This window comes from Numida meleagris, chromosome 4, assembly GCF_002078875.1.
Source record: "Numida meleagris isolate 19003 breed g44 Domestic line chromosome 4, NumMel1.0, whole genome shotgun sequence".
Classification (NCBI taxonomy): Eukaryota; Metazoa; Chordata; class Aves; order Galliformes; family Numididae; genus Numida; species Numida meleagris.
The window spans coordinates 9,719,219-9,746,155 of record NC_034412.1 but is presented as its reverse complement, the minus strand read 5'-3'; the positions used below and the strand labels follow the sequence as shown (position 1 = coordinate 9,746,155).

The following is a 26,937-nucleotide window of genomic DNA, read 5'->3' as shown; positions in this document are numbered from 1 at the left end:
GCGCTTGTGATCCTGCATTTACCGGTCACGCTACCCGCAGACAGGGATAAAAAAGCAGCGGGGATAAAATGTGCATGCTTGTTCCCCTGTAACATGTAGGCCTGCTCTACATCCCTGCTCATTATGCATTTCTTTTATATATACTGTGTGTATATATAAACATGTATATGAGATATACAGATGTTCACCAACATATACAGGCTTTGTATTACTGATTTTCTTACCTTAGTGCCCAGAGAGCCCTATAAGAACAAACACACACCAGCCTGAAGGGAGCCAGTGAGCCCTCAGCCATGCAGGGAACACGCATGTGATTTGCTCAAACTCAGAACACAGCCCATTGCCATGCCTCAAACACACGAGGACAGCAGAAGGAGGGAGACAGATCAAAAGCATTCTTGCAAAGCCAAGGTTTGAATAAGAGGGCTAACATCACCAGGTAATTTATTCATACTGTTGGACACGGCTTCAATTTAGATAAAAGGCAGTTGCTTATCACATGGATTTTAATAAATCAGGTTAGGAGCCACAGAAACCTGCAGACACAGGCTCTGCAAATGAAAGCTGTGCACACAGAGCGGGGCTCGATCTGCAGAGGCTTCAGGAGTGCCTGCTCCTTGGAGGAGCACAGCGGCCATCAGCAACACGGATGCTCCTCGCTAGCGAGCACCTAAGCCCAGGCCCGTAAACCCGATGATTAACAAAATCTAGCACTAGAGGGAGGCTGAACACACTTTCTGATCTCTTTGGTCTTCTTGGCTTCTCCAAGCGTTCAAAGGAAGGCGATTTCGAGCAAGCCCCACCGCAGGCAGAGCCCAGCAGAGCAGGAGATGGGCGATCCCAGGCAGCACCCCACGCTCTTTCTTTCCCCAGTGCCTTCTCAAAATAGACGCTCCAAACTGAAAACACCAAAACGTTTTTCTGGAAAAGACAGCAGCAGAGCTTGCTCAGGGAGGCAGGCAACAATTGCTCAGGATGCAGGATCTGGGCACTATTCTCAGCCCGTGCTGGTCAGCCCGGTGACCCAGGCACATCACTTTCCCTGCTGCAGCTTCCTTATCAGGCACTGACCGGCGTTTCTTTTGTGAAGGGCTTTGTGGCCCGTCAATAAAACACATGCTGATAACAGCCAGGGGCTGTCAGGAGAGATGCGATCTCTGAGCTGAGCACAATCTCTGCTTGGGTTTCAGCTAAGGTCCCAAATGAACATCAGATCTGTGCTGCAGACAAGGCACCTGGGGGTAATTAGCAGTAAAAGCTGCGGCTGCTCCAAGATTGGGACCTGAGGGCAAGGACAGCTGGGAGTTCCAGCAGAGGCTCATGGAGAGCTGCAGCCCCCACTGCTGGGCTCTGCCTGAGGTCCTCGGGGGAAGGCAGGGTAGGGACAGGCTGTTCACATCACCCTGTGCAGGTGCCATCCCACAGAGCCACTGCTGTTAGCAAGGGTCCCACTGCGAGCAGAGCCGGGCACTTGAGCGAGCTGCTCACGTCTGTGCTTTCCCTGGCCTTCTCAGAGTGCCTTTTTGGAGAGCAGAAGGCAAAACGAAGAACGAAATCTCCCTGCCTCCCACATCTATCTATTTCCCTTTGACAAACAGTGATTTCATTTTTCTTCCCGTCCAGAATTTTTTTTTTTTCTTTTAAACTGAGCACAAGCCAACGTGGCAAAAGCCTCTTTGCTATGTCCTTATTTGTCAAACATGCCATCGCCGCGCCCTCGGAACAAACCCCTGCCATCACCACCGCCTTCAGCCGAAGGGGAACTTCCCAACGCAGCTGACCCCAGCTACAGCATGCTGGTTTTTAAACTAAACGTTTTTTTCTTTCTTTTTTTTTGTTTTTCCTGAAGCATTTACAGTTAATAGGAAAAGAGTTGAAATTTCCTTCCCCTTTTCTCCCCAGCCCTGCTGCCATTCGGAACGTGATGCATCTAGATGAACAAACAGAAATTACAGGAAAAGGCCAGATCTATTGCAAAAGTATTTCGTGGCCCAGACCTCAGTTCAGGCACCTAGAGCGAAGTCAGATACCAAAGTACCTTTTTGGATCCAATCCTCAGCAGCCAGCTCCGCTGTCCAAACACAGATCCAGAGATAAACAGCCCTATGAAAACTGGGCATTATTATTTTAACTGCTGCTCCACAAGCTACAACTTAAACTGCAATAATGTGTGCGGCTTTCAGCCGTTAGCTAACAGCAGTGCATGAAAAGATAATAAACTGACCATATATCTGCTGCTGCCCTCATCAACACATAGTGTAAAAAGTTTTACCTGGAGCCACAGTGCACATTTTTCACAAACTCTCATTGGAGTGAAATCCTCTGCCATCCAGAGGATGTCCTGTTGTAAGGAGGCTGATACATTTCCAGCTCTGGCACGTGCATTCAACAGAGAGAAAACCGAGGCTCAGAGATGATGGGGTTTGATGGCAGAGTGCAGAACCAAGTCCAGCTTCAGTTTGTTGGAGCCCAGTCAAGCACACATGCATGAGAGTGCTGCCTTTGTGTTGAGCTGCTCTGAGGGAGCACCTGAAAGCTGGCAGCCCAACAAGCATGGCCACCATTCAACCTGCCCCATCAACAGGGCAACCTCCGTCTGCAGGCACATTCAGTACCCACAGGCATCGAACAGCTTTCTCCATTGCCATAGGTTGGTTATTAGGAAAACATTTTTTCTCAGAAAGAGCAGTGAGACACTGGCACAGGCTGCCGGGGAGGTGGGGGAGTCACTATCCCTGGAGGTGTTCAAGAACCGTGGAGATGTGGCACTGAGGGACGTGGTCAGTGGGCATGGTGGGGATGGGTTGGAGTTGGCGATCTTAGAGATCTTTTCCAACCATAATGATTCTGTGATTCTATTATTTGCCCTTTTCCTCCTCAACTTCCCAGCAGTCCTTCTTGCATTTGCTGCTCCCACAAGATAAGGAGCTGATCCTGCAGCAGCAGATCCTGATTTGCACTAACTTATGCTCCCAATCTCTTTCACTGAAGATGGAAAGAAAAGGAAAGGGAAAAAGAAGACGAGTGAGCACAGATGAAAGACGAGACTATGTGTTAGCTGTGCAGAGCACAATGGGAAGTGGTGGCATGCAGGGATGCCCCTCCAGGCTCTGCTTCTCCCTGACCAGGCTGTCCGGTGCAGGAATCCAGCTCTAACCAAACACCTCTAACCAAACCTGCTAACGCTGCTCCAGCTCCAGCTTCCCAAAATCAGAGAGAAAGGGTGTGACAAACAGCAATTTCGTGAGCTCAGCAGGCACAGCCAGCCCAGCTGCTGGTTCTACCAACAGGCCAGTTCCAGCAAGAGCCCCGTGCAGCTCAGGCACATCTTCAGCCCGATGAATGAGGCACAAGGATCAGAAGGCATGAGCCTCTCTTGATGAACGTGGCTGGGTTTCCTCTCTGGGAAGCCCCCCTGGGGCTGTGGCAGGCCCTGGGGAAGCAGGGAGGCAGCAGGGTCACTTCCCAGTGCCTGGCTCCCTGGGGACTTCTTGGAGAGATAGAGACATAGCAATACTTGCTGGGGAATTGCTTCATTCCCCCAAGGCTGGCAAAAGCCGTGCTCCTCACATGGCTCACATCCCAATGGCCGCAGCCTTTCCTGGCAGTGGGGAACATAATTGTCTTTAACCCTTTCCCTCTCCATGGATCCTTCCAATGCTGAACCCACTGCAGGAACACGCTTGGACGTTGTGGTAGCACCTGAACACTTTGCTACAGGCAAGAGATCGCAGGAAGCCCATGCAGGAGAGAACTGCTTTCTTTTTACAGAGGCATAGGGTGGATGAATAGACTCTGCAGTGTCAGAAACGAAGCCTGGCCTCTTGGACCCTGTTCAGTGTCTGCCCACCTGCCTCCTCTCAGGCTCACCTACATCAAGAGGTGAAATAGTTCTCCTCCCTCCCCAGTGTTCATTCCGCAGACATATTTTAATTTGGCAGCCACAGCCTTCTTTTTGCTCAGCTAACGAACTAAACTCTTCTGGTCTCCAGTGACAAGATATCAACTCCTTGCTCCTGCATCACCCTGACCACCTGTCTCTGCGGTTTGTACACAGCTTTCCTGACCTAACACAGCAGGACCAGCATGCCAGGTGAGCCTGCGATGTCTGCACAAAGGTGCCCGTGTCTCCCATCCACGCAGCACATGCCATCGCATCTTAAAAGTTTTGCTTCCATCCAGACGGCCAATCTAGAAGATCCAACCCAGCAAAAGCAGGGTCCCAGTGACATCACTGGAGTCTGAGCCAAGGATTATTTGCTTCATTTAATTTTAGGCATCTAAACAAAGCACTTTTAGGATCAGATTACTGCCCTAAAGTCTCTCCGCAGTCAGTGGAAGGAGATGGCCCTTCCAAAAAACAATTCATTCTGGGAAGGTTTCACTCCCATCCACTATCACAAGGGCATAATGCAATTAGTTTTCTAATTCAGGCCGGATGGGAAAAATCCTTTAATAGCCCAGTAAGTTTTGAATGGAAATATTCCCTGCTTGGGAAACAGAACTTGCTAATACTGACTTGGTTGTTCCTGACACGTCGTTTCAAACCACAGCACTTTGCCACCTTGTTTTATTACCATATGTTTATTTCCACAACCCTTTTGGATCAGTTCTGCGCTCCCAGTATAACTCTTGTCTTCTTACCTGCACATTGAAAGCAACATCTTCCAGAGGGGGAGGCGGGGGAAAGGCACCTTGTGATGTGATATTCCCGAGGTCATCAACAGGAGGCGGAGGTGGAGGAAGGAAGTCTCCTAGGAGAGAGAGAATAGAGAGAAGTTAGGCTCACCACAGAGCACCAGCATTTTCCCACACCATTTCAGAGCATCTCTCTTCTGCCCAGAGAGAAAGAAGGTACGTAGAGAGGGAGGAGGGGGATGGAGCAGGTACTTGGTGCCTGGGCCCTTGGGTAACTCGTGCAATACTCACTGCTATGCCTCTATGGCAATCAACACATCATTTAACCACTGCCTACTCAGCTGTACCCCTCAGTGCTGCAGGAGATGGCTATGATGGCTCACTAACGTTTGCAGATTGCTTAGCAGTTCTCAGAACCCAGCAGAACCACAGGTGACTTGCCACACCGCCTGAAGGCAGCAGCATGTGGCTGCACTCACCAAAGCTCACGTCTCATTTAAAACTGCTGCAGGTGGCTGCAGAACTTGGACTAAGGAATAACCCACATCCAAAGGAGTCCTCCAGGGGATCCATCCTTGCAATGGATCCCACCCAATTCACTTCCCTCCTGTGCTGCATGATGCCAGCACTTTTGGTCATTAAGACTACCAGATGCTGACTGCAAGCAAGGACTCCCTGCTGAAGAGAACACTCGGAGGGCTGGAGATGGAGCACCAAGCACAATTCCAACACCCTACAAGCTTCCCTGGAATAACAGCAGCTGGAGCCATGAGAGCCAATGTCCCCTCTTCTGTCATGGAGCCTAAGAGACCTTTGTGTTTTGCCAGCTTAAAAATGATGTTCTTCAGCTCGTCTTCTGCATCTCTGCTGCTGGCAGGCAGCCACGCTCTTTGCGTTTCCCTTTCCTATAGGGACCTCGTAGCTTCGCGTAACAAACTGCTGGGAAATTCACAGGCTCTTCTTAGTGACAACAGCCAAGTAAGTGGTGGGCCAGTTGCAAATTCAGAAGCACCCATCTTTTTCAACCCTGAGGAGGCCTTTCATGTGGGACTGATGTATAAAATATCTCCACTATAAATTTGCTTTGTCTTAAACTTCTGAAAGTGCAGATGCAAATACAAAGCAGCACACTGTGAAGCCAGGAAAGACCGCTCCTGAGAGCTTAAAGAGGGTGGGAGCACGAAGGAGGGAATGTGGGCAGAGCAGCACGGGCAGCAGGACAGCAGGCTCTGAAAGCACCTCCCAAAGATGGAACACGGGGAGCTTGCCACTAGCACCGGATTTGGCTCCTGGGGAGGCAGCTACCTCTAATTTGGACCACTTTGGTATATTTTTATTTCCTCTCATAAAGCTTTATGCTGCAAGTGGAGCTGTTTACTGCCGGTTCTCCTGTGCGCATTTGCAACATACGTTTAAGGTAAGCACATCAAAATGGAGTATTTCACGTGTCTTGGTGTTGTGGCTCTTAGAGGGTTTTAACCCTTTCGGTGAGGAAACACAAGCTCCCTGCTGACCCTCCACATCTTGATGCAGCATTTTCCTGCCTACTATGGGATCCCCAGCACCAGCCCCAGTGGCCAAGCAGCGGTTCCAACCGCCTGCTCTGGATAGAGCTGCCAAAAAGGGTTGTTGGATGGGCAGGGCTGAGCTCCACAGGGCATGGGCACCAGCAGCACCCTCCAGCTCTTTGCCAAGGGAAGCAGGACAGGCTGCAGCCCTGGGAAGCTATTCTGTTCTATTTCAAACCTCCTGAAGCCATGAGCTCTCTGAAAGGCACCAACCCCCTCTAGAACTTTCAGGGATCTTATTTCCCAGGAAATCAATTTCTTCCTGGTTTAAAGTGAGCACAGCAAGAGCAACAACCCACACCAAAAACTTTGGAATCCCTACGAAAGTATTGTCCTAAATACAGATGCACCAAGACAGTTTGAAAACAACACATTGAAAACTAATTTAAGACAACCATGTTGCTCCAATACACAAAACCCTGTGAAACCTACTGGCTCGTGAAATTATAGAGTTCAAGACCAATTTAAAAAAAAAAAAAAAGCACAATGACATCTGCAGTATCTCCTCTTTGCTCTATAATTAATCCTGCCTTTTATTTCAAATCATACGAAATACAATACGGAATAAAAACAAAGGAAGAAATATTTTGAAATGATTATCTTCAGTGTTTCATGCTAAAAATGCTGTGATGCTGGAATGCCAAGTAAACTTTTTTCCTTTGCTTTGAAAATGAACCTTCAGCAAACCAATGTGATTTTGCAAACAAATTCAACTCCAGCGGATGTGCACTTCCCCAAGAAGACACTTTAGATGATGTTTCTCCGGTTAGCCCCAGCTCCAAAGCCAAAGACTCATCTTCCTGCCAAGCACTGCCAAGCCACGCTCCTTCGTTACAACCCTTCAATATCCTAAAGCAAAATCTAGGTAGAGAACGGGGCGAAGGGGATGAGATAGGGGAAAGGGCAGGGTTTGTGCGTAAACAGAAGGCTGAGAGGGAAAACAACAACTGCTGTAACAAATTCAAAACAAATATCATTTTGCCCCTTTGGAAGGGCTGTTCCTCCCAAAGGAAAAAAATATTGGCAGGATATTTCAGAAAAAGAGCAAAAGGACAGAAACGAAGAGAAGAGCCCTTTTTCAGAGCTTGGAAGACAACGCTTTCCTTGGAGCAGGAGGCAGCTGGCTGTCCGCACCCCAGCCCTGCAGCTGGCCCTGCTCCCCTAAAAGGCAGCCTGGAAGGTTTCAGGCTGGGGAGCAGAAAGCAGATGTGTGATGAACTGGGGGGACCTCACAGATGTTTGGCCTTTTCCTGGTCCTCTGTGAACAGATGGACTTTTCTCCCTCACAGCTTCAGTTATTTATCCCGCCACTGCACTTCCCTCTTTCCCACACGCAGTCGTAGGACCCATTGAACTCAAGGAGAAACTTCTCTCAAAATGAAGAGGGAAAGCTGTTACTGTATTGTTATTGGCATTGCTGTGAATCTCCCTCAGGCAGAGAGGGAAGCATCCAAAGACCGTAAAACCTGCGTCCTGAACAGTGCACAATGTTAGATGACATGTGGAAGGAACAGGTCTTCGTTTCGGGGAGGAAAGGAGGAAAAATCTTAAAGAAAGCTCGTGCTCCAATTCAGCAGTGTCACAGAATCATAGAATCATTAAGGTTGGAAAAGACCTCTAGGATCTAGTCCAAATGTCCACCTACCACCAATATTGCCCACTGACTGTGTCCCTCAGTGTCACATCTCTATGGTTCTTGAACACCTCCAGGAATGGTGACCCCATCACCTCCCTGGGCAGCCTGTGCCAGTGCACCCACTCTTTTGCAGAAGAAATTTTCCCAAATATCCAACCTGAACCTCCCCTGGCACAACTTGAGGCCATTCCCTCTCATCCTATTGCCATTACCTGGGAGAAGAGGCCAACCCCCACCTCGCCACAACCTCCTGTCAGGGAGTTGGAGAGGGATAAGATCTCCTCTGACAGCCTATGTCCCCACAGAGTGTCTCAAGCAAATCACTGCCACCCACCCCAAGCCCCTCTAGCATCTACCACGTGGGATCCCCAGGGCAAGGGGCTGTCCCCTGGTCTGCATGGAAAATTGCACTATCACAATATAGAACTAAAAACTCGTTCAAAGCTTTAATAGGCTCTGCGTGAGCATGAGGCTGAACAGAAACTCATAGACTTTTGCCACCGGCTGCCTGATGCCCTCTGTGTACCAGTACCAGCTGAGAAAAACACCCTGTCTGATGCAGCAAGCACCTTTCCTGCTCACGGGCAAACCTCTCAGTGCCTCAGCGCACGGGATTTTGTGCACGATCAGGCATCTCAGGAATCGTCGCCTCAAGCCTTTGTTTTCAGGGAGATGCATCTGCCAGTCAGCAAATGGATTGCAGCACAGTAATTGCCTTCCCCATTGACTGACACAGTTGTTTAGACATCCAGATTTGCAGCTTTGAAACTTCAAGACACGAATATGATCTCACACATTCAGTAAGAAGAGGCTGTTTGGGGGGAAAACCCTCGGAAACGCAAAATAGCAAAACATATTTTTCCCTGAAACAATAACTTAACGACATCTATCAACCAACAAAACAGGACTCACACTGGTGCTCTTAGATCTCTGACATCTGAAGACGATAGCCCAGATGTTTTTCATTTTTCTTCCTCCAAACGAAAACAACCCTTTATCATCATTGCTGACTCTGAAGACAGTTCAGGATTGGTTTGAATCACCTGAAAAACCGAGCTCTCCCCTGGAGTCAGAGAGCGGAGCACAGACAACGATGGAGCAGCCTCCACTGACATGTTTGTGTTCTGATCCAAACAGGCTGCCTTCTGGAAAGCACTGAGCGGACACAGCCATTTTCCATTGCCTGGTCAAGTATTTAACTTTTACTGCAGAAAACCAGCAGTAGCAATTTGTGGGTGATCTATGGTAAAATGATTAACGTTTACACTTAGAACCTAATTCATCTAGCACTGGGCTAAAGTCCCTTTGATTGAGCCTACCTGGAATTTCTCTCCACACCCACAACAACCACTGTAAAATCCTGCAGAATACCGAACCATCCCTAAGCGCTCCTCAAAATTTCATCTTGCAAAAGTGACGCTGCTCAACACTTAAAGGTAGGCTCGTGACTCTTAGGTATGAGCATGCAACCTACTTTGCATCCTCTCACCCACAACATTGCCCATAATGACTGTTTTCCTAGAACACCTTTAATGAACACCTATTACAGTTAAAATGGTGCTTTGTGCCGGCGCATCCTTTGTGAGATCACATCATGGGGGGTTACTGACACCACCTCAGTGCAGCTCAAACTATGACACACCGGCTACACAGCTGACCCACATCTACCGCATTCACCAGACATCCCTAAGATAATGCCAATCCAAAGCACTGCTTTAAACCACCACTTTCTCACCCATCACTAATTCTAGCATTTGAACTACTTTTGTTAATCGGCTGCTGTATTAATAAGCAGGGGGAGAAAAAAAACCCACAACCCCCCCCCCCCCCCCCAGCTAATTTTACTCTCAGCATTTAAAAACGAATACTGAATCTGTCACGTAGTTGCACTAAAAATTTACTTCACCACCTGCAAGCTGAAATACTGCTTTTATGGATTTATATTGTATTAAAAGGTCACTGGCTGTTTAAGTCTTAAACAGTTTTAATCATTCTAAAAGTCTCTTAACGGTAAGAAAAGGAAGCTCAGAACAAACAGCAGCAGGGATTCTAATTAAAAGGGCCAATTCATCTAATTTTATTTGGGGTTAATTATTCAGGATTCACTCTCTGATGTGTAAGGAATAGCAATTAGTAATTTTAGTGATTTGAGGAACATTGGAGGTGTAATCAGTTAAAATGAGTGAGTGTTTACAACACAAGATGTTGAATTAGTTTCTCCCAGCTGGAGAACAGGAACATTAGTCCCCTACAGCTCAGGACTATGAATCGCAGTCCTGCTTAAAATATTCTCTTCCAATAAAAAAAAACACACGCCAACAATCATCTGCTAATTTTGTTTACTACACGGCAAGTCAATCGGCGACGCGTACCGTGGTGGCTCATGTTCCTCACCTCAACCTGCATCCCATTGCCCAACCGTCCGGCCCTCGGGACGAGCCAGATCCAATTCCCCGGCATTCTTCCCATCTGCACCACTCCGGCACGGCTATCAGCCTCCCGTCACGCAGCCCTTTACTACAGCTCGCTGAGATAATGAAAAGAAGCAGCCTGTGAAACTTTCAAATGTTAATTAACTTCTGTGTTTAAATATACAGAAGAAAAAATGACCGTGCGATTAACTCAAAACCTCCAGGTACGATTCCTCCTACAAACGCAAACCCAAAATAGCTCTGCTGGAATCGCTCTGGATTTCTTCCAGCCGTACTGGAGCCAGAAAAAGTCACTAGAGCTTGCAGGTGGGGGACAGAGGAGCGCATGGGCGAGTGCCAGCACGGAGATTCAAACACGGCCGCGCTGACGTTTGGGTCTGAGTGGGGATGGCAGCTCCGAAGCTGCTTTTTCCACCTCTCAGAGGTAACTGGGGTTTATCAGCATCACGTCCTCCACCGGGACCGGAGCTGGACCCCTGGGCGTTGCCTGGAAGGTTTCGGCTAAGTGTGGCTGCTACAAGGCGCGGAGCTGGGATGCCACAGCAAGCCTTCAGACCATTCAGTTTTATCAAGCGGCTTCATTTAGCATGAACAGGTGCTATTTTTAGTGCCCTGCACACTGCCCTTTCACCCCTGCTCAGGTCACCAGTGGGGAAAATCCCCCCCCATCTCTGGTTCACGTTAGAACTCATTGACCTCCCTCACAAACACCCGCAAAGGCAGTAATTAGTTCACAAATAGGAAACGAGGGCTCACTTCCCCAACTTATGCAAAACCTCAGCCGCTTCGCCACGCTGGATGCCCCTCATTGTGAAAACATCACTTATTTGATGTGGTTGCACTTTTCCTTGGCTTGTCTGTGAACCCCATCCAGCAAAAGGCAAGTGATGTCCCACATTCTGCGTGCTCCCAGGGCTCATGGAGTTGAGCAGAAGCTAGTTTGTGTTCCTCCATCCACATCCAACACGCAGTGATCTTACAGCATGCAGCACTAAGCATCGCTAACATCTAACGTCTACACAAGGCTGTACTTTGATCCTTCTGCGTATTTTTTCTGGATGATTGGGGTGATGAAGCATTCTAGCTAATGTCCCACGCCAACCTCTCCGCAACAGAGATGAGAGATTTTGCTCACCTCAACCCCACATCTTCTGAACCCCATGCAAATGAAGCCATTCTGCTCCCACTCAGGTATCGTTAACCCCCAGCAGATATCTCTGTCACACTGCTATCTGTGTGGAGATGAGGTCTGCTAGCATCACAGACCCGCTCCAAGGAAAATAAACCCATCCTTTGCTAAATCTTACTGAGTCACTGCAAGAAACAGCCCATGGCACCTGGAGTATTGTGTTCGGTTTTGGACTGATATCAGGTTGGATATGAGGAAAAAATTCTTCTCCAAAGGAGTGGTGAGGCACTGGCACAGGCTGCCCAGGGATGTGGGGGAGTCACTGACCCTGGTGGTGTTCAAGAACTGTGGTGATGAGGCATGTGGTTAGTGGGCATGGTGGGGATGGGCTAGACTTGATGATCTTAGTGGTTTTTCCAACCTTAATGATTCTACGATTCTACGAAAATGCTAAGTAAAATCTGACCTAAAATAGAGAGAAGAAGAAAAGCCATAGGATTAACTGAGAAGGATTAAGAACCACTGTTTACCACAGATTTGGGATTTTGGATATGTCACTTAACCCCACCGTGCCATGAGCATGCATAGCCTTCCTTTGCCTTCCCTCCACCAAGTATATTTGGAAGGAGAGAGCCTGTCTTGGTCTGTGCAGCAATTAGTATGATGAAACCCCACTTTGAGCTGCAGCTGCTCAGGTCAAACAAACAGGGGCAAAAGTAGTTCCAAATGATTTTAAAAAATGACAGAAAACAGCCTGCTGAGATGGAAAGATTTCAACACAAACAACTGGAACTATGCTGGAAATCAGGGCACCTAAGTCAGAAGAGCAAACCCCATCCTCAGAAGAGAATTGCACCGCATTCCTACACATATCCTCCGCTTCCAAAGAGCAAAAGCTCCACGAAGCAGCTCAGCAAGAGAAGTGTGGTATTACTCAGAACAAAACCGAAAAGGGTTATCTGTTTGTTTATTAGATTATGGTGTTAAACTCATTTGTTCAACGCTAAGAGCTCCTGACAAGAGTTGACACAGGCATTAATTTACGAAAGGAGGCTGCTGTGAAGGAGTTCTAAAAATGAGTTACGTCACTGGATGTAGATTGCATTCGCTCTGGCTGTTGTGGCATGGTACAACTAAAACAAATTTTGTTTTTTGGCACAAAGCACCATAGGTCATCACAGCTTTCTCCCAAAAGAGGCAGCCGGGGAAGATGGGGACAGCACCTTTTCTTATCACCAACCAAGCCCTCCCTGTGCCAAGTGATGACATTCAAGACACTGTACAGATCAGGAAAACAACCTCCCAGAGCTCCTGATTGCCAGGGGACTTCCTCCAGCTTCAGAAGCTACAGCCAACAGTTTTTAAGCAATCTCAGACTTATCTTTGCTTCTAATTGTTTTTGTTTTGTTGTGTGTCGTTTTCCCACTTTGAGGGTGAATTGAAATCTGAACAGCCAGAGGAAACATGACGTGCTGCTACCTTGGCTTGAATGTCAGAGCCAGCAGCGGCCCATGCTGCACAACATCTGGCAGCGCTGGATCCATCCTGCCAGCCCAGCATGCAACAGAGAGAGACAACAAAATCCCTGCTGCAGCTGGAGCGTCTCCTTCGATGGTAGGGTCCACCCTCCTGCAAGGCCTCCTCTTCACAGAGCCTGCTGGCTGCCTTGGTAGATTGGAACAGAACCACTCAGTGGAAAATAGCATGTACAGCTCTCATAGATTAACTGAACAAGAAAGTGTAAGCTGATTTCCAAACTGGCTCCTGCAGTTCCTTCCCTCCCTGTGTAACTCTTAGAAACATCCACACTTCCACACTAAAGCAGAACATGTGTCTTTATCAGATACGTCTTAGTTCACTGTTTCCAGCAATATGAACAGCATGGGCTTTCTTTCCTTCTTCTGTTGCTATTAGTCAATGCTATTGGGAATCAGAAAAGCTATCTAGATTTTCTTCATAGCATAAAATAATTTTCTTTCTCATTCATCAAGTATAATGCTTGAATATAAAATTACATCCTTAATCCTTGAAGATTACTCAAGATAAAATCGAATGTTGGACAAACAGAATGCATTTCTATTTTCTTCTTTCCAAGTAACTAATGCTCAAAATCTCCATATATGAATATGAGTTTGTATTTCTATATGAATACATACAGTTTCACATATCTATCTATATTTACATATAGTGGTGGTGGTCTTTGTGGATGAAGTTTGGTTCCCCTTGCCGCAATCTGCTGTAAATGTCACACATGATCTAGCTAGATCACGGAAGAGAAATGGCATTATGACAAAGCAAAAAACAATGGAGGAATCAGGAGATGCTTTACATCTTCTCTACAGTATTTTCAAATAGCATGGAAAGCAGAGGGGAAAATATGATGTAGGCTCTCTTCTTTGAGGTGAACTTTACCCTAAAACACTGATCCACAAGCTTTCCTGACCCATGAACATTATCCAACACATCAAAGTTATTATACACATTTATATGTGCAGTTATTATCATACTCTAAATAGCAATGCTTTAAAATTTGCACTTTTTGCATAATTCAGCAAAGTAACTGAGCTTCCCTTACAATGGCCTCCTGGCAGCTCATAGACCCCTAGTTAGGAAACAACTTGCCGAGCTGACTTTTTAAGTAATTACGTTTATGTTTTCCATAGCATGCAAAATCCAAGTACCCCCTTAACCCACTCTACTCTTCGTAAGTATCTGCGCTGGTTTTGGGGAAAACACATCTCTCATGTTGCACTCCTTATGAAGATGATCATGATATTGCAGTTATTCGAACTTCTGACCATTCTGAGAAAGTAGTCGATTCCACAAGCAGTTTTGCTGTGACTGTGCTGAGTATAAGGTGCCTCCCTTCCAGACAACAAGTCCCAGGGTCTGGCAGCAGCCCAGGGAAAAACAGGAACCAAGAAGGGGCCCTTGCAGTGCAACGCACCACACCAAAAGCAGGGTCAATTATCTAGTGGAGAGAAACCTGGGTGAGATTAATTTCAGCTTGAGTTAAAACTTTTATCTATAACCAAGGCTACAGAAAATGAATTACTGAAATATTTGCGGATGTTGTTAAAAGGAAAAATGTGGAAGAAAATTAAAATCTTCTGCACAGATTGTGGTTTTCTTGGAGAAGCCAGAGACTCTATTCTGATAGAAAATGTTGTTTAAAAAAAAAAAAAAAATCAACTGTAGTAACATACTGCATGAGCTTCAAGGCTGGACTTCTGGAATCTCCACTCTGAGGTTCAGTTTTCCCTCAAAGCTGCAACTCGGGCAATTCTGGACAAAGAATGAAGTTGAGTTAGGTGAGGAATTTCTTGTGATTTTCTTTCTATCTCGGTCTTACTCCAGCAAAGCACAAATCCATTCTTTTTCAGATTGATGACTGATCTTCATTCTAAATCCCCACTCCAGTATTAGTAACCTCTAAGAAAACAATTAAAATGGATATACTGTTGGAGTGTGTGCTCAGGGAGTAAGAGAAGAGTCATCCAAGGTGACTGCCTTACAGTTTCTTGTAGTTCTTTCAAAAGCTCTGTCATAGAGGAATTAAATAATCATAGTTGGGTTTTCTTTCATGAAAGACACCCAAGTGAAGAATATCTTATTTAATGAGAAAACAGAATGTTTGGGTACTGGAGCTGTAAAGAAAGTACGAAGTAATCAAAAACATACTTAAGAATGATCTGAAATTAGCCAATATTAATCTACACAAAGGACGCATTTCAAATTCAGAAATGCTGACATAACTAAGCTTTAAAACCCAATACCACTTCTAGGCAAAACTTAGATGTGGCTGTTGAAGATCATGTAAGAAACAGTGCTCTCTGTTTTCAAGAGACTGATGTATCAGGTCACATATATATCACATCATGTCATGGTGATTAGCATCTTGCTTGATTAAAATCTTTAATTCCGGTGGATTTAGATGGCTGCTTTGAGAGACATCAGATGAGAGATCGAGGCTGGATGTGAACAGCAGCACAGAACAGCAAGCTGCGATCTCAGTGTTGATATCTCCCCGTGCTCTTGGAAACGTTGCAGCTAAGATCACCTGGCCAAGATGGGAAAACTAAAGTGTGCATCAAGTCAGCCAGCAAAATTTTTCAAAGCAGTAGTTCTGCACTTATCAGGAGAAAGAAGATAAAATCTACTTTGGCTCTCCTTTACTATATATTTAACAGTTGCAAGAGAAAAATCAGATGACTGCTTAAAGCTTGGGATGATGCATGCCATCTTCAAGCTATTCTTGAGTGAAATGTTTAATGTTTCATGTGGTTTGGAAATGGCTTAAATTCCCTGCTGAATTTTTCATGCCCGTACACAATTTAGTCTTTATCAAAAATTCTCCTTCAATTATGTACTCTGCAGAAAATGCAGAAATTCTTCTGAAGGATTCTGGGTGATGCAGTCAGTTGCACTGGTACAGACTCTTTTTTTCCCCTCTTTTCTGCTTGCTGCTTTTTCTCTGGGGTTTGCACAAAACATCCCTCCTTGAATATGCCCACTGCAGCTATCTGCGCTTCACCGTTTGTGCTAATCATAGAAAATCACCGCCGCTTTCTCTCTCCGCGCCTATATTTTAATTGAGGAGAAAGGGAAGACAGAAGAGCACTGAAGAGGGGGAGAAAAGGTGGCAAACTTCTGGATGGACCCTGCATTGCAGCGTGATACAGAGGAAATTACAAGACAGTTTGGTGCAATAAGACATCCCCAGGAGCTCAAAGCCGCCCTCCAGTGCCCTGTGTGCCAAGCAGTACATGCTAACGGCACCAACTCGGGTTGTTTTGTTCCCTAAACACCTCCACTTTGCTGAGCCTACGTCCCCCAGGCTTCCAGAAATATTAACATCAGTCACATGCAAATATTATGTTAAAGAAACTCTCCCCATAGTTCTATTTCTGGAGATTCATCTTAAAAAAAAGCTTCCCTAAAATACGGGAACAGGACCTATATTATCTCTTCATAAAAGAAATACACTTCTAGACTTCGAAAATCGTGAGTAAACAGTTCAGACTTCCTTTTATACTGTAAGATTTCCTTCCCATAAGACGCAAGATATATTGCCTCAAGGGGAAAGCAGCTTTAAGAAGAGGAAGCTACATGTGCCAGAATTGTTCTCTTCCATTATTTGCAACATCCTTTCTCCCTCCCATTGTTTTAATAGTTCTGGTCACCAAAGTACCTGCAGCAAAACACCAAACCCCTCAGCACAGCATCTCTCTGCCAAGAACCCCAAACAACCTCTGCTCCTCCTGAGTCTCACATAACATATGCTTTCTGCACACACTCCCTATAAAGTTCTGATAAGAAAATGACTCTGCTAATAGTCTTCCTTTCTGCTGCTCCCACCGGAACAACACTTGAGGAATGGATGTCTCACCAGTAATCTCCCACTTACATTTTTGAGGAACTTTGTTGGATAGAAGGGTGAAGGAGGGAAAAAAAAAAAGAAAGAGAATACATTCAGTAATAACCAGTTTCAGAGCATGAAAAGAACAAATCTAGTGTCTGAAGTCCCTACATGTGACCCAGAGAAACGTTCCACTTGCACATGCACGTGCTAACACGCAGCACAGACTCAGTTACGCACGTAGGTTCAAGTGCATGCTTAAATGGGACGTCCCATGGGGACTCACCAAGCATGTATCAAATTGGGTATTTGTTGAAATGCTTTGCTAGGCAAAGCAATCATTTTATGTACTTTCCCCAAACTCTCTGCTGAAATGAGGCTGAATGGTTGCACTGGTCCATCCCTGGAGATCCCCAGTTCTTCCCCAAAGCATTCGTTTACTGGGATTTCACTCTTGTACATTCAGCTCTGGAGAATCAGTATGGGCATCGTGGTTTGGGCTGGAACAGCGTTTATTTTCTCCACGCAGGCTCATGTGGTACCAGGCTTTGGATTTTTGATGAAAATACCACTGATAACACAGCAATGTTCCAGCTGTTGCAGAGTAGTGCTCTCACAGAGCCAGAGACCTTTCTGCTTCTTGAGGGACATGGGTTAGTGGGCATGGTGGTGACAGGTTGATAGTTGGACCAGATTACCTTAGTGGTCTTTTCCAGCCTTAATGATTCTATGATTCTCATGCTACCCTACCAGAGAGGAGCTGGGGATGTACGATGAGCTGGAGGAGACACAACCAGGACACTGACCCAGACTGACCAAAGGGACGTCCTATACCTTACAGTGTTATGCTCGGCAGTAAAAGCTGGGAGAAAGGAGGAAGGGAGAACATTCAGAGCAATAACATTTGTCTTCCCAAAGACAAAGACAAACTGAGTTAACCTCCAGGAATGAGAAAGTGGGACCCAGGAATCTGCCTGCTGGAAACGTCAGCATTACTAGAGATGATAACAGGAGCACAAATCCCCTCCACAGATCCACTTCATGCACCCCAGCAGGGTCCCCACCATCTCTACAACTTATTTTAAATTCTCCTCTAGGAGGAATAATTTCCCCAAATCCAAGCAGAGGAAAATCCAGGGTTCCTCCAAAACAGAAACTACTTCATTTCAGACAATAGGAATCTGCTGCTAGAAGGCCTGCAAGGAATTGCTAAAAATAAGCAAATATTCCCAGTCTTTCTGCACTCCCTCCCTGAAGTGAAATGATCAAGAGGATTAATTTTAGAGTATGCACAGTTTTAATGTGAAAAAACTCAAGCTGCATCTTAGCTTTTAAGCAAAGACCAGATGGAAAGTCTATCATTAGAAATGCCAAAGGGAGAACACACTCAAAGTTCGCTCCAGGATGGAAAGGTCATTTCTAGTCATCCTTGTTTTAAACGTTCTCAGAAGCACTCCAGCTTTTGTAATAATAGGTTTTCTTTCAGTTTATCAACATGATTTCCTTCAAAATAAAATAAAAAAAAACTCCAAAAGAGAACAAAAACCACCACACAATACAAAAAGATGGAATCTTTAAAGGAAGGTGCCAGCTCTCTTTTTTTTTCTTCTACACAGCAAAAGAATCGTTAAACGTTTAATGAATTATTGTTTAGATGACGAGAAATGCCACAGAGATGATCTGTTGATCCCAGACAGGGTTGTTTACTTAGAGCTTCTCGGGGAGGCTGACGACACGATCGTCAGCAGGTAGCGTGTCAATGAAGGTTCATCAGGTCCCAGTGTTGATGAAGAACATGTCAAACTGATGGGATACAGACCAGGTTTCACCAGTGGGTTCAAAGCAACAGCTGAATCCCCCAGCATCGACTATATTCCATCTGGCCAATGTAAATACACTAGCCTATGTATATCGTAATTACTACCGCTTACAAGATGCAAGAAGCTCAGTGAGGAACAGGTTGGATATTAGGAAAAAAATTATTCTAAGAAAGCACAGTGAGGCATTGGAATAGGCTGCCCAGGGAGGTGTTAGAGTCACCGTCCCTGGAGGCGTTCAGTAAGTGTGGAGATGTGGTACTAAGGAACATGGGTTAGAGGGCAATATTGGTGGTAGGTGGACAGTGGGACTAGATGATCTTAGAGGTCTTTTCCAACCTTCATGATTCTATGAACACACAGGTGCTCAAGATGGCTCCTTAACTCCAGTAGCTCCCAAGTGATGAGGAGGAAGAGGCAGAATTGTGATCCTTGATTCTCACCTGAGTCATTAAGAGAACCTGAAGATAAGTGCTTAGAGCCTTACTCCAGTTGCACGCTCACATGAGACACAGCCTCAACTGAGACTTCACCAGCCACTAGTCTCCACTTGCCAGCTGTGAAACAATTTTTCCCCCTTTAAGAGAAGCCCACAGCTGAAGTACATCTGTGTCCCAGTGCAGATTAACCCCGACAAGAATTGGAACGGGCTGAAGCTGAAGGTGTTTTTTCCTTGCAAGCAATGCCTTTTCTGAGCTGTACTGGGCCAGCCCTGACAAGAAGGATCTGGCTTCAGTTCTTCTTTGTGCACAAATAATAAACTTATTTGCAAGGTCCAGACAGTTGCATTTATGGAAAAGCACTCGGAGGAGCCATCACTGACCTAACTTTGCAGCAACTGGGCTGCACAAGTGCCGAAGTGAAACGTCACACACAGTATTGCTGAGCAAGAAACAATAAAACAAAACCAAGACTCGGTTCTCAAATACCGTGCTAATGTTTTGGGACTCACAAAGAAATGCTCTGTTGTTTATCGGCCACTTGCAAACAGTGATTATTCTGTATAAAATAATTAACACACGGGAAGCACAGAATGCTCCAAGATCTCTTCAGAAATCTACTTAAAACGCACCTCCATTTTAATCATTTACTATTTGCATTAGAGAAGAATACAAAAAGGTAAGAAATCTGAGGTGATCAAACCTTCCCTCGTCCCCACAAATAGACATTCTCTGCCTTCCAGTAGACTTGACTAATCATTTTTCTAAGTAGCCAAAAGGTTTTGCAATTAAATGCTAATTTATATACGATGCATCTTTCTGCTGCCTCTGATGCCTCATGAGTTTTATGGCTCCCCTCAAAGAGCTCTCATTGCTCTGGGCATGACAAAGCCAAAACTGCTACAAGAGAAAGCTCCATCCCAGTGACAGACCGAGTTCCCAGAATCTTCATCACCGCTCACAGCAAGAAAGAGGAGAAAAATAAATGAGGAAAGGAGACTTTGACTGCTAAGATCAGAGCCACTTTGCTGGGCAAGTTTGTTAGCAAAACACCTCTGGATACAGTGTGAATTGAGCACATTTGAGCAGGTATGCAGGGATCAAATAAATGGAGCCTCACAATTCCCTTCCAGAAGGCCCATGTTTGTGGTGACAACTGAGCTTTCAACCGCCAAAATGTGACCTTTCAGCCCTGACATTTAGGCCCCGGTTTTCAAAATTGTGTTCCCTCCGCCTCCAGTTTCACAGGCGGAATTCATAGCACTTTAACTTCCAAATAGTTGGCGGTGTACACCAAACACAAGCCCATGCCTTATCCAACTGGTTCCTAAAATGGAATATTCTTGCTCTGGAGACCCATGCCATGCAGGTCGGTCAACTTAAAGGAGGTGAAGGACGTGCCGTATCTCCGGGGAAAATCAATGTGACAGCCAAAAGCTCATCTCTCAAAATAGTCACCGTGCTACTAAATTTTTCTCTTTTATTTATTTCCCCACCACAGTTACACAACACATTCCTGATGGGGCAAAAGGGATAATTAGCAAGAGCACTTTTAGACACACGCGAACAGGCAGCGCCAAGCTTGAGAGTGTGCACTATCACATGAGAAGCGAGAAGATAACTACAAGACCTTCAGAAAGGATAGGCAAGGAAGGAGGGGTGGTGGCGTGGCTCGCTATGTTAGAGACTGTTCTGATGTTACTGAGCTTGCAATTGGGGAAGCTAACGTTGAATCTCTGTGGGTTAGGATCAAAGGAAAGGCTGACAAGGTAGACATCCTGGTGGGGGTCTGTTATAGACCGCCTAACCAGGATGGAGACAGATGAGGCATTCTATAAACAGCTGGCTGAAGTTGCGTGATCGCCAGCCCTTGTCCTCATGGGGGACTTCAACTTCCCTGGTATAATGCTGGGAATACAACACGGTGCAGAAGCAGTAGTCTAGGAGGTTTCTAGAGTGTATGGAAGATAACTTCCTTCTGCAGCTGGTGAGAGAACCTACCAGGGGAGGTGCCCTGCTAGACCTGCTGTTCACAAACAGGGAATGTCTGGTCGGAGATGTGGAAGCTGGGGGCTGCCTTGGACAGAGCGACCATGAAATGGTAGAGTTCTCAATTCTTGGTGGAACCAGAAGAGGGGACAGCAAAACTGCTACCTTGGACTTTCGGAGGGCAGACTTTGAACTGTTCAGGAGACTGGTAGGGAGGGTCCCTTGGGATTCGGTCCTGGAGGGTAAAGGGGTCCAGGAAGGCCGGTCGCTCCTCAAGAAGGAAGTCCTGAAGGTGCAGGAACAGGCTGTCCCCCTGAGCCGCAAGATGAGCCGGCAGGGAAGGAGACCGGTGTGGATGAACAGGGAGCTTTTCCTGAGGCTCCAGGCGAAAAAGAGAATCTACCTCTTGTGGAAGAAGGGACAGGCAACTCGGAAAGAGTACAAAGAGGTTGTTAGTTTGTGGGGAGAAAATTAGAAAGGCAAAGGCCCAGCTCGAACTAAACTTGGCTGCTAGGTTAAAAGGGAACAAGAAACTCTTCTACAAATATATTAACAGTAAGAAGAGGACCAAGGAGAATCTCCATTCTTTACTGGATGCGGCTGGGAATGTGGCCACTGAGGACAATGAAAAGTTCTCAATGCCTTTTTTACGTCTGTCTTTAAAAGCCAGACCAGTTCTGCTCAGAGTACTCTACTCTCTGACCTGGAAGTCTTGGATGGGGAGCGGAATAAACCCCCCACAATTCAGGAAGAAACGGTCAGAGACCTACTACTCCACCTGGAGTGCCACAAGTCCATGGGGCCGGACGAGATCCACCCGAGAGTACTGAGGGAGCTGGCGGAGGAGAAAGCCAAGCCACTTTCCATCATCTGTCGGTGTTCCTGGTCAACTGGAGAGGTCTCAGAAGACTGGAGACTTGCCAGTGTGACTCCCATCTACAAGAAGGGTTGTAAGGAGGATCCTGGGAACTACAGGCCTGTCAGCCTGACCTCGGTGCCAGGGAAGGTTATGGAGCAGATTGTCCTGAGGGAGATCACGTGGCATTTGCAGGACAACCAGGGGATCAGGCCCAGCCAGCATGGGTTTGTGAAGGGCAAACCCAACCTGCTTGACCAACCTGATCTCCTTCTATGATCGAATGACCCATCTGGTGGATGAGGGAAAGGCTGTTGATGTGGTCTACCTAGACTTCAGCAAAGCCTTTGACACTGTCTCCCACAGTATTCTCCTGGAGAAACTGGCAGCCTGTGGCTTGGACAGGTACACTCTTTGCTGGGTAAGGAGCTGGCTGGAGGGCCGGGCCCAGAGAGTGGTGGTGAATGGAGTTAAATCCAGCTGGTGACCGGTCACAAGTGGTGTTCCCCAGGGGTCGGTGCTGGGGTCTGTCCTCTTCAATATCTTTATTGATGACCTGGATGAGGGCATTGAGAGCACCCTCACTAAGTTTGCAGACGACACCAAGCTGGCAGGAAGTGTCGATCTGCCTGGGGGTAGAGAGGCCCTACAGAGAGATCTGGACAGGCTGGATCTCTGGGCCAAAGCCAATGGGATGAGGTTCAACAAGACCAAGTGTCGGGTCCTGCACTTTGGCCGCAACAACCCCAGGCAACGCTACAGGCTTGGGGCAGAGTGGCTGGAAGGTTGTGTGGAGGAAACGGACCCGGGGGTATTGGTCAATGCTCGGCTGAGCATGAGCCAGCAGTGTGCCCACGTGGCCAAGAAGGCCAATGGCATCCTGGCTTGTATCAGAAATAGTGTTGCCAGTAGGAGTAGGGAAGTCATTGTCCCTCTGAACTCAGCCCTGGTGAGGCCCCACCTCGAGTACTGTGTCCAGTTTTGGGCCCCTCACTGCAAAAAAGACATGGAGGCCCTGGAGCGTGTTCAGAGGAGGGCGAGGAAGGGTGAGGGGTCTGGAGCACAGGCCTTATGATGAGCGGCTGTGGAAGCTGGGATTGTTCAGTCTGGAGAAGAGGAGGCTCAGGGGGGACCTTATCACTCTCTATAACTACCTGAAGGGAGGTTGTAGTGAGCTGGGGGTCAGCCTCTTCTCTCTTGTAACTAAGGGCAGGACGAGGGGGAATGGCCTCAAGTTGCGCCAGGGGAGATTTAGGCTGGACATCAGGAAATTCTACTTTTCTGAAAGAGTGGTCAGGCGCTGGAATGGGCTGCCCAGGGAGGTGGTGGAGTCACTGTCCCTGGAGGTGTTCAAGAAGTGTTTAGATATAGCACTGAGAGACATGGTTTAGTGGGGTTATTGGTGGTAGGTGGATGGTTGGACTGGATGATCTTGTAGGTCTTTTCCAACCTAGCTAATTCTATGATTCTATGATTCTATAATAGTCTTCCCATCTGAGGAATAATAAGGAAAATGGATCCTCCATTAGTTTGTCTCAGGAATGCATCAGGAAAGCACCAAACACACAGAGGGGAAGTGCAATGGTTCAGCAGTCATTTAAGAAGTTCAACAGCGACTGTAGGGAAGAAGAGCTCAGTTGTAAGCATGCATCACAGCTCTTGCCTTGGGTCAGCCGCTAAGTTTGAAGTACTTTCTGTCCGGCCAACAAGGGCAGTTTAGAGGCATGGAGAAGTATTTTAAAGACCAGAGTTTTCAGGCTCAGCCAAACCAATCATTTCCTCTAAAAGACTCTTGTCCCTAGTGAGGGAAGTGAGGAATCCAACGAAACTTAGAGATATGATGACTGGAGACCCACCACTCCAACATCCTGCTGCTGCCACAAGGTCATTTCCTCCTATTGAGGGACATGTCTTGCTCCTACAGACACAGGCTGAGTGCTGATGTGCTAGGAGAAGTCAGTCAAGCATTCCCACGTTACAAATCCAGCAGCCTTTTCTGCTGTAGAGGAGGATTACAGGCTTACATTCTGCAGGACCAGTGTTGGCAGGGAAAATGGGATCAAATGAATTTAATCCAAACTTAAAGCATAAGAATAAGGAGCCTCATTGAATGGATTAAGCAGGAGATGAACATACTGTAACACCTCATACATTACCTGTTATGACTGTGTGGTCTCACATCCACGTTGACAGTGGAGGAGATGCAGGCCAGCTGCGATTTTACCTGGGTCATGCTTTTTTCATGTGTTCCCTTGTCTGTATAAATTCATTTTTACATAAGACAGCTGTGCCAAACCTGAGCTCCCAATGCAATTTTCCTTCTACACTTGCAGAATGAATTCAGGCCCTGCTTTCCCCTGGGCACCACACAAGGAATTACAAAATGGCTTGGTTTGTGCCCAAATGGAGCACGAAAAATCGGTGCAAAAAGCGGTGTCAAAAAGCACAAGGACTCAATTACAAAATGAAGATCTGTGAGAATCTCAGTCCCAGGACAGTGAGAAGTGATTATAAGGAACTTTTCATCTGTTTGTCACATGGGGCCATTTGATGAGCTCATTACTGAAAAGAAACACCATTCACCATGAGTTTCCAGGCCTAAACTGTGTGTCATCCTCCACCAGGTCTCCGTGCCTTCACCTCTGATGAGACATAAGGGTAAGCCTGAGCAACAGGGAGTCCGTTTCCAAGGAGTTTAATTGCGCGGCAGTTCTAAAAGCCAATAGAGAATTAATCGCTTTGCAGAAGTTGAGCTCTGCCTGCGGGGCTGCTTGGCTGTGTTGAGGAAGTGCATGGTATTGACTTCCCAAACTAGTCACCGTTGCAAGCCCCAGGCGGTATTTATAGAGTTGGGGGAAAATTTCCAGGAAATAACGCTTACTGGCACTCCCAAAAATAGCAAAGGAAACTCTTCAATTACTAAACTTTTAAGGAAGAAAGTCTTTCTTCTTCGTGACAAGACAGCAAAGTAGCAACCTCTACGGTCTGCTTGCAAGCGGTTACAATTAATATTGTTCCTTATCTCACTTTTCCCTGACAGCAGTAAATGTTACTTCTAAGCTATTAATTCTGTACAGCTGCAAGGTTGCTTTTTTCTCCTTTCTCTCCTACTGATTATTTCCAGGATAAGATGCTGAAGTCAGCCCCGTCTCAGGAAACTTTAGCAATTCTCTCCTGGAACACGTCTGCAATACAACCCATAGGCCAAGCCAGAGCTCCCACACGTGTGCTTGAGCAAAGCCAGTACCAAAACCTGTCCCAAACCATCACCTGACCGCCCAGGACCCCAATCTGGAGGAATGGTTGCAGTCTTCATCAAACTGCACCAATCTGCAGGTTAACCTGCTACTGGAAGCCAATCCCACGCGGGGGTGAGCAGATCCCTCTGCACAACGTAGACACACCTTGGGGTCACAAAGCAGACAAAAGCACAGGAAAGGCACAGACTGGTGGCTGGATGAGTCACAAAAGGTATCTGTTCTCTTCTACACGTGCAGCAGCTTCTGTATGCCTCCTCAGAGCCAGAAATTATGCCAGGATTTCTGAAACATTTTCTCCCCTCATTAGTTTTAATGATGCAACTGCAAAACTGGAAAAGACTTGACCATCTTAACCTTTCCACTAAACACACATGGATTTATGCTGTTGCTTGGCGGGGCTGGGCAGACCATCCCAGACAAGGACCTCTCTCTCAGTGCAGTGGCATACCCCATATACCCCATCTGGGAGGATGCAAACTAGCTGACCTCAGAAGCGCAACTTTCTGGGGCAAGAAAAACATAAAAATCTTTTAAAAGCATGAGATACGAGCGCGTGAGGTTCTCTCCATCCTGCAAGTGCCCAATTTTATTACTACAACTACTGACCAGTACCTGTCCCATGGGACTCTCAGTCCTAGCACGGCTACTGGGAGGGCACACAAGCCATGACGCTGACCCCACAAGTTTGTTTTGCATATGCCCCCATGGCGCCAGGTGATAGAACAGCATGCAGAGAGCTCCTGCAGATAAGATGCTCCCATCAGCTCCTGCCTGAGACGTGCCGACCTCCCTCCGCTGCCTTCTCCCCACCATTGTTAAAGATAATACAAAAATCTGCTACTTATTTTTCCAAATGTCTCTGTTTCAGAGGCTTTTTCCTTTGTTTTTCTGAGGCCAATTAAAAATAAAAGTTTACCAGGAAGACGACAAAAAAAAAAAAAAAAAAAAGTGCCTGATATCATTGGATTCAGCCTGTAAGGATCTCACACATAAAAGAATTATGTCCCTGAGCACTTTCCAGCAGACTTTCAGAAAATTTCATCTTTCTACTTCCCTGGCTGGATAGTCTGTTTGAGTAATTTTCTCTTTCTCCTGGGGTTGGTTGCTAAGAGACGCGCTATTACTTCTCTCTCTCTTATGACCCGATTACTATGATCAGCAAAGACAGCGTGCAGACAACAGCCTGACACGGCTCATACAAGAACATCGGGCTCGTTACAAAATGATGGACTGTATTAACACTCCGCAGCCCCTCCGCTTGCCGTGGCCTTTGCAGAGTCTCCAGGCACAACTGGGGGCTTTTACTTCCCCGGCTTCTGAAGTGCACGTTCAAACATTTTAAATCATAGGACTGGGAAGGGAGAAGAATGGACTTTTACCTCCTGTGTTTTGCTGCCTGTCAGCCAGAGCAGTGTTAATGGATCTGTATTGAGAAATGCTCCTTTCCTTCCCCCAGCAGAGAAGCGGCTTGGGAACCATTATCCCTATTCACCCTCTTGCAAAAACTTTGCAAATATACAATGTGCTTTGGGTTAGCGTATTCCCTTAGACAACTCAACGGCACGCAGTAAAGCCAGTGCTGACTCTTGTGGGGCAGAGAGGTGACCTGGACCAGGAAAGAGCGGAGCTGTACTGCTCTGGACGAGGAAAGCAGCAGGAAATGCTTCCACCAGAGCTGCACCATGGTCTCAAGGAAGGGGCACCGTGGCTCCCAAAGTGCTCCCAGCACGTGCTGAGATGGCCATGGCCTGGCACCATGCCTCTCTGGAGGGTTCCAACTGACAAGACTCACAAGGAGTGGGCTGAGATGGGG

At 46.6% G+C, this 26,937-nt stretch overlaps 1 protein-coding gene across 15 annotated transcripts in view; it reads right to left on the bottom strand.

The window, feature by feature from the left end:
• The window catches only part of LPP (LIM domain containing preferred translocation partner in lipoma), a 316,729-nt gene that overhangs the window by 169,595 nt on the left and 120,197 nt on the right, over nt 1-26,937 (bottom strand). For all 15 annotated transcript variants that reach the window (XM_021396526.1, XM_021396525.1, XM_021396524.1 and 12 more), the window contains one exon: nt 4,645-4,754. In XM_021396526.1, coding sequence (XP_021252201.1) covers nt 4,645-4,754 — 110 coding nt within the window. The remainder of the gene's footprint in view (nt 1-4,644; nt 4,755-26,937) is intronic.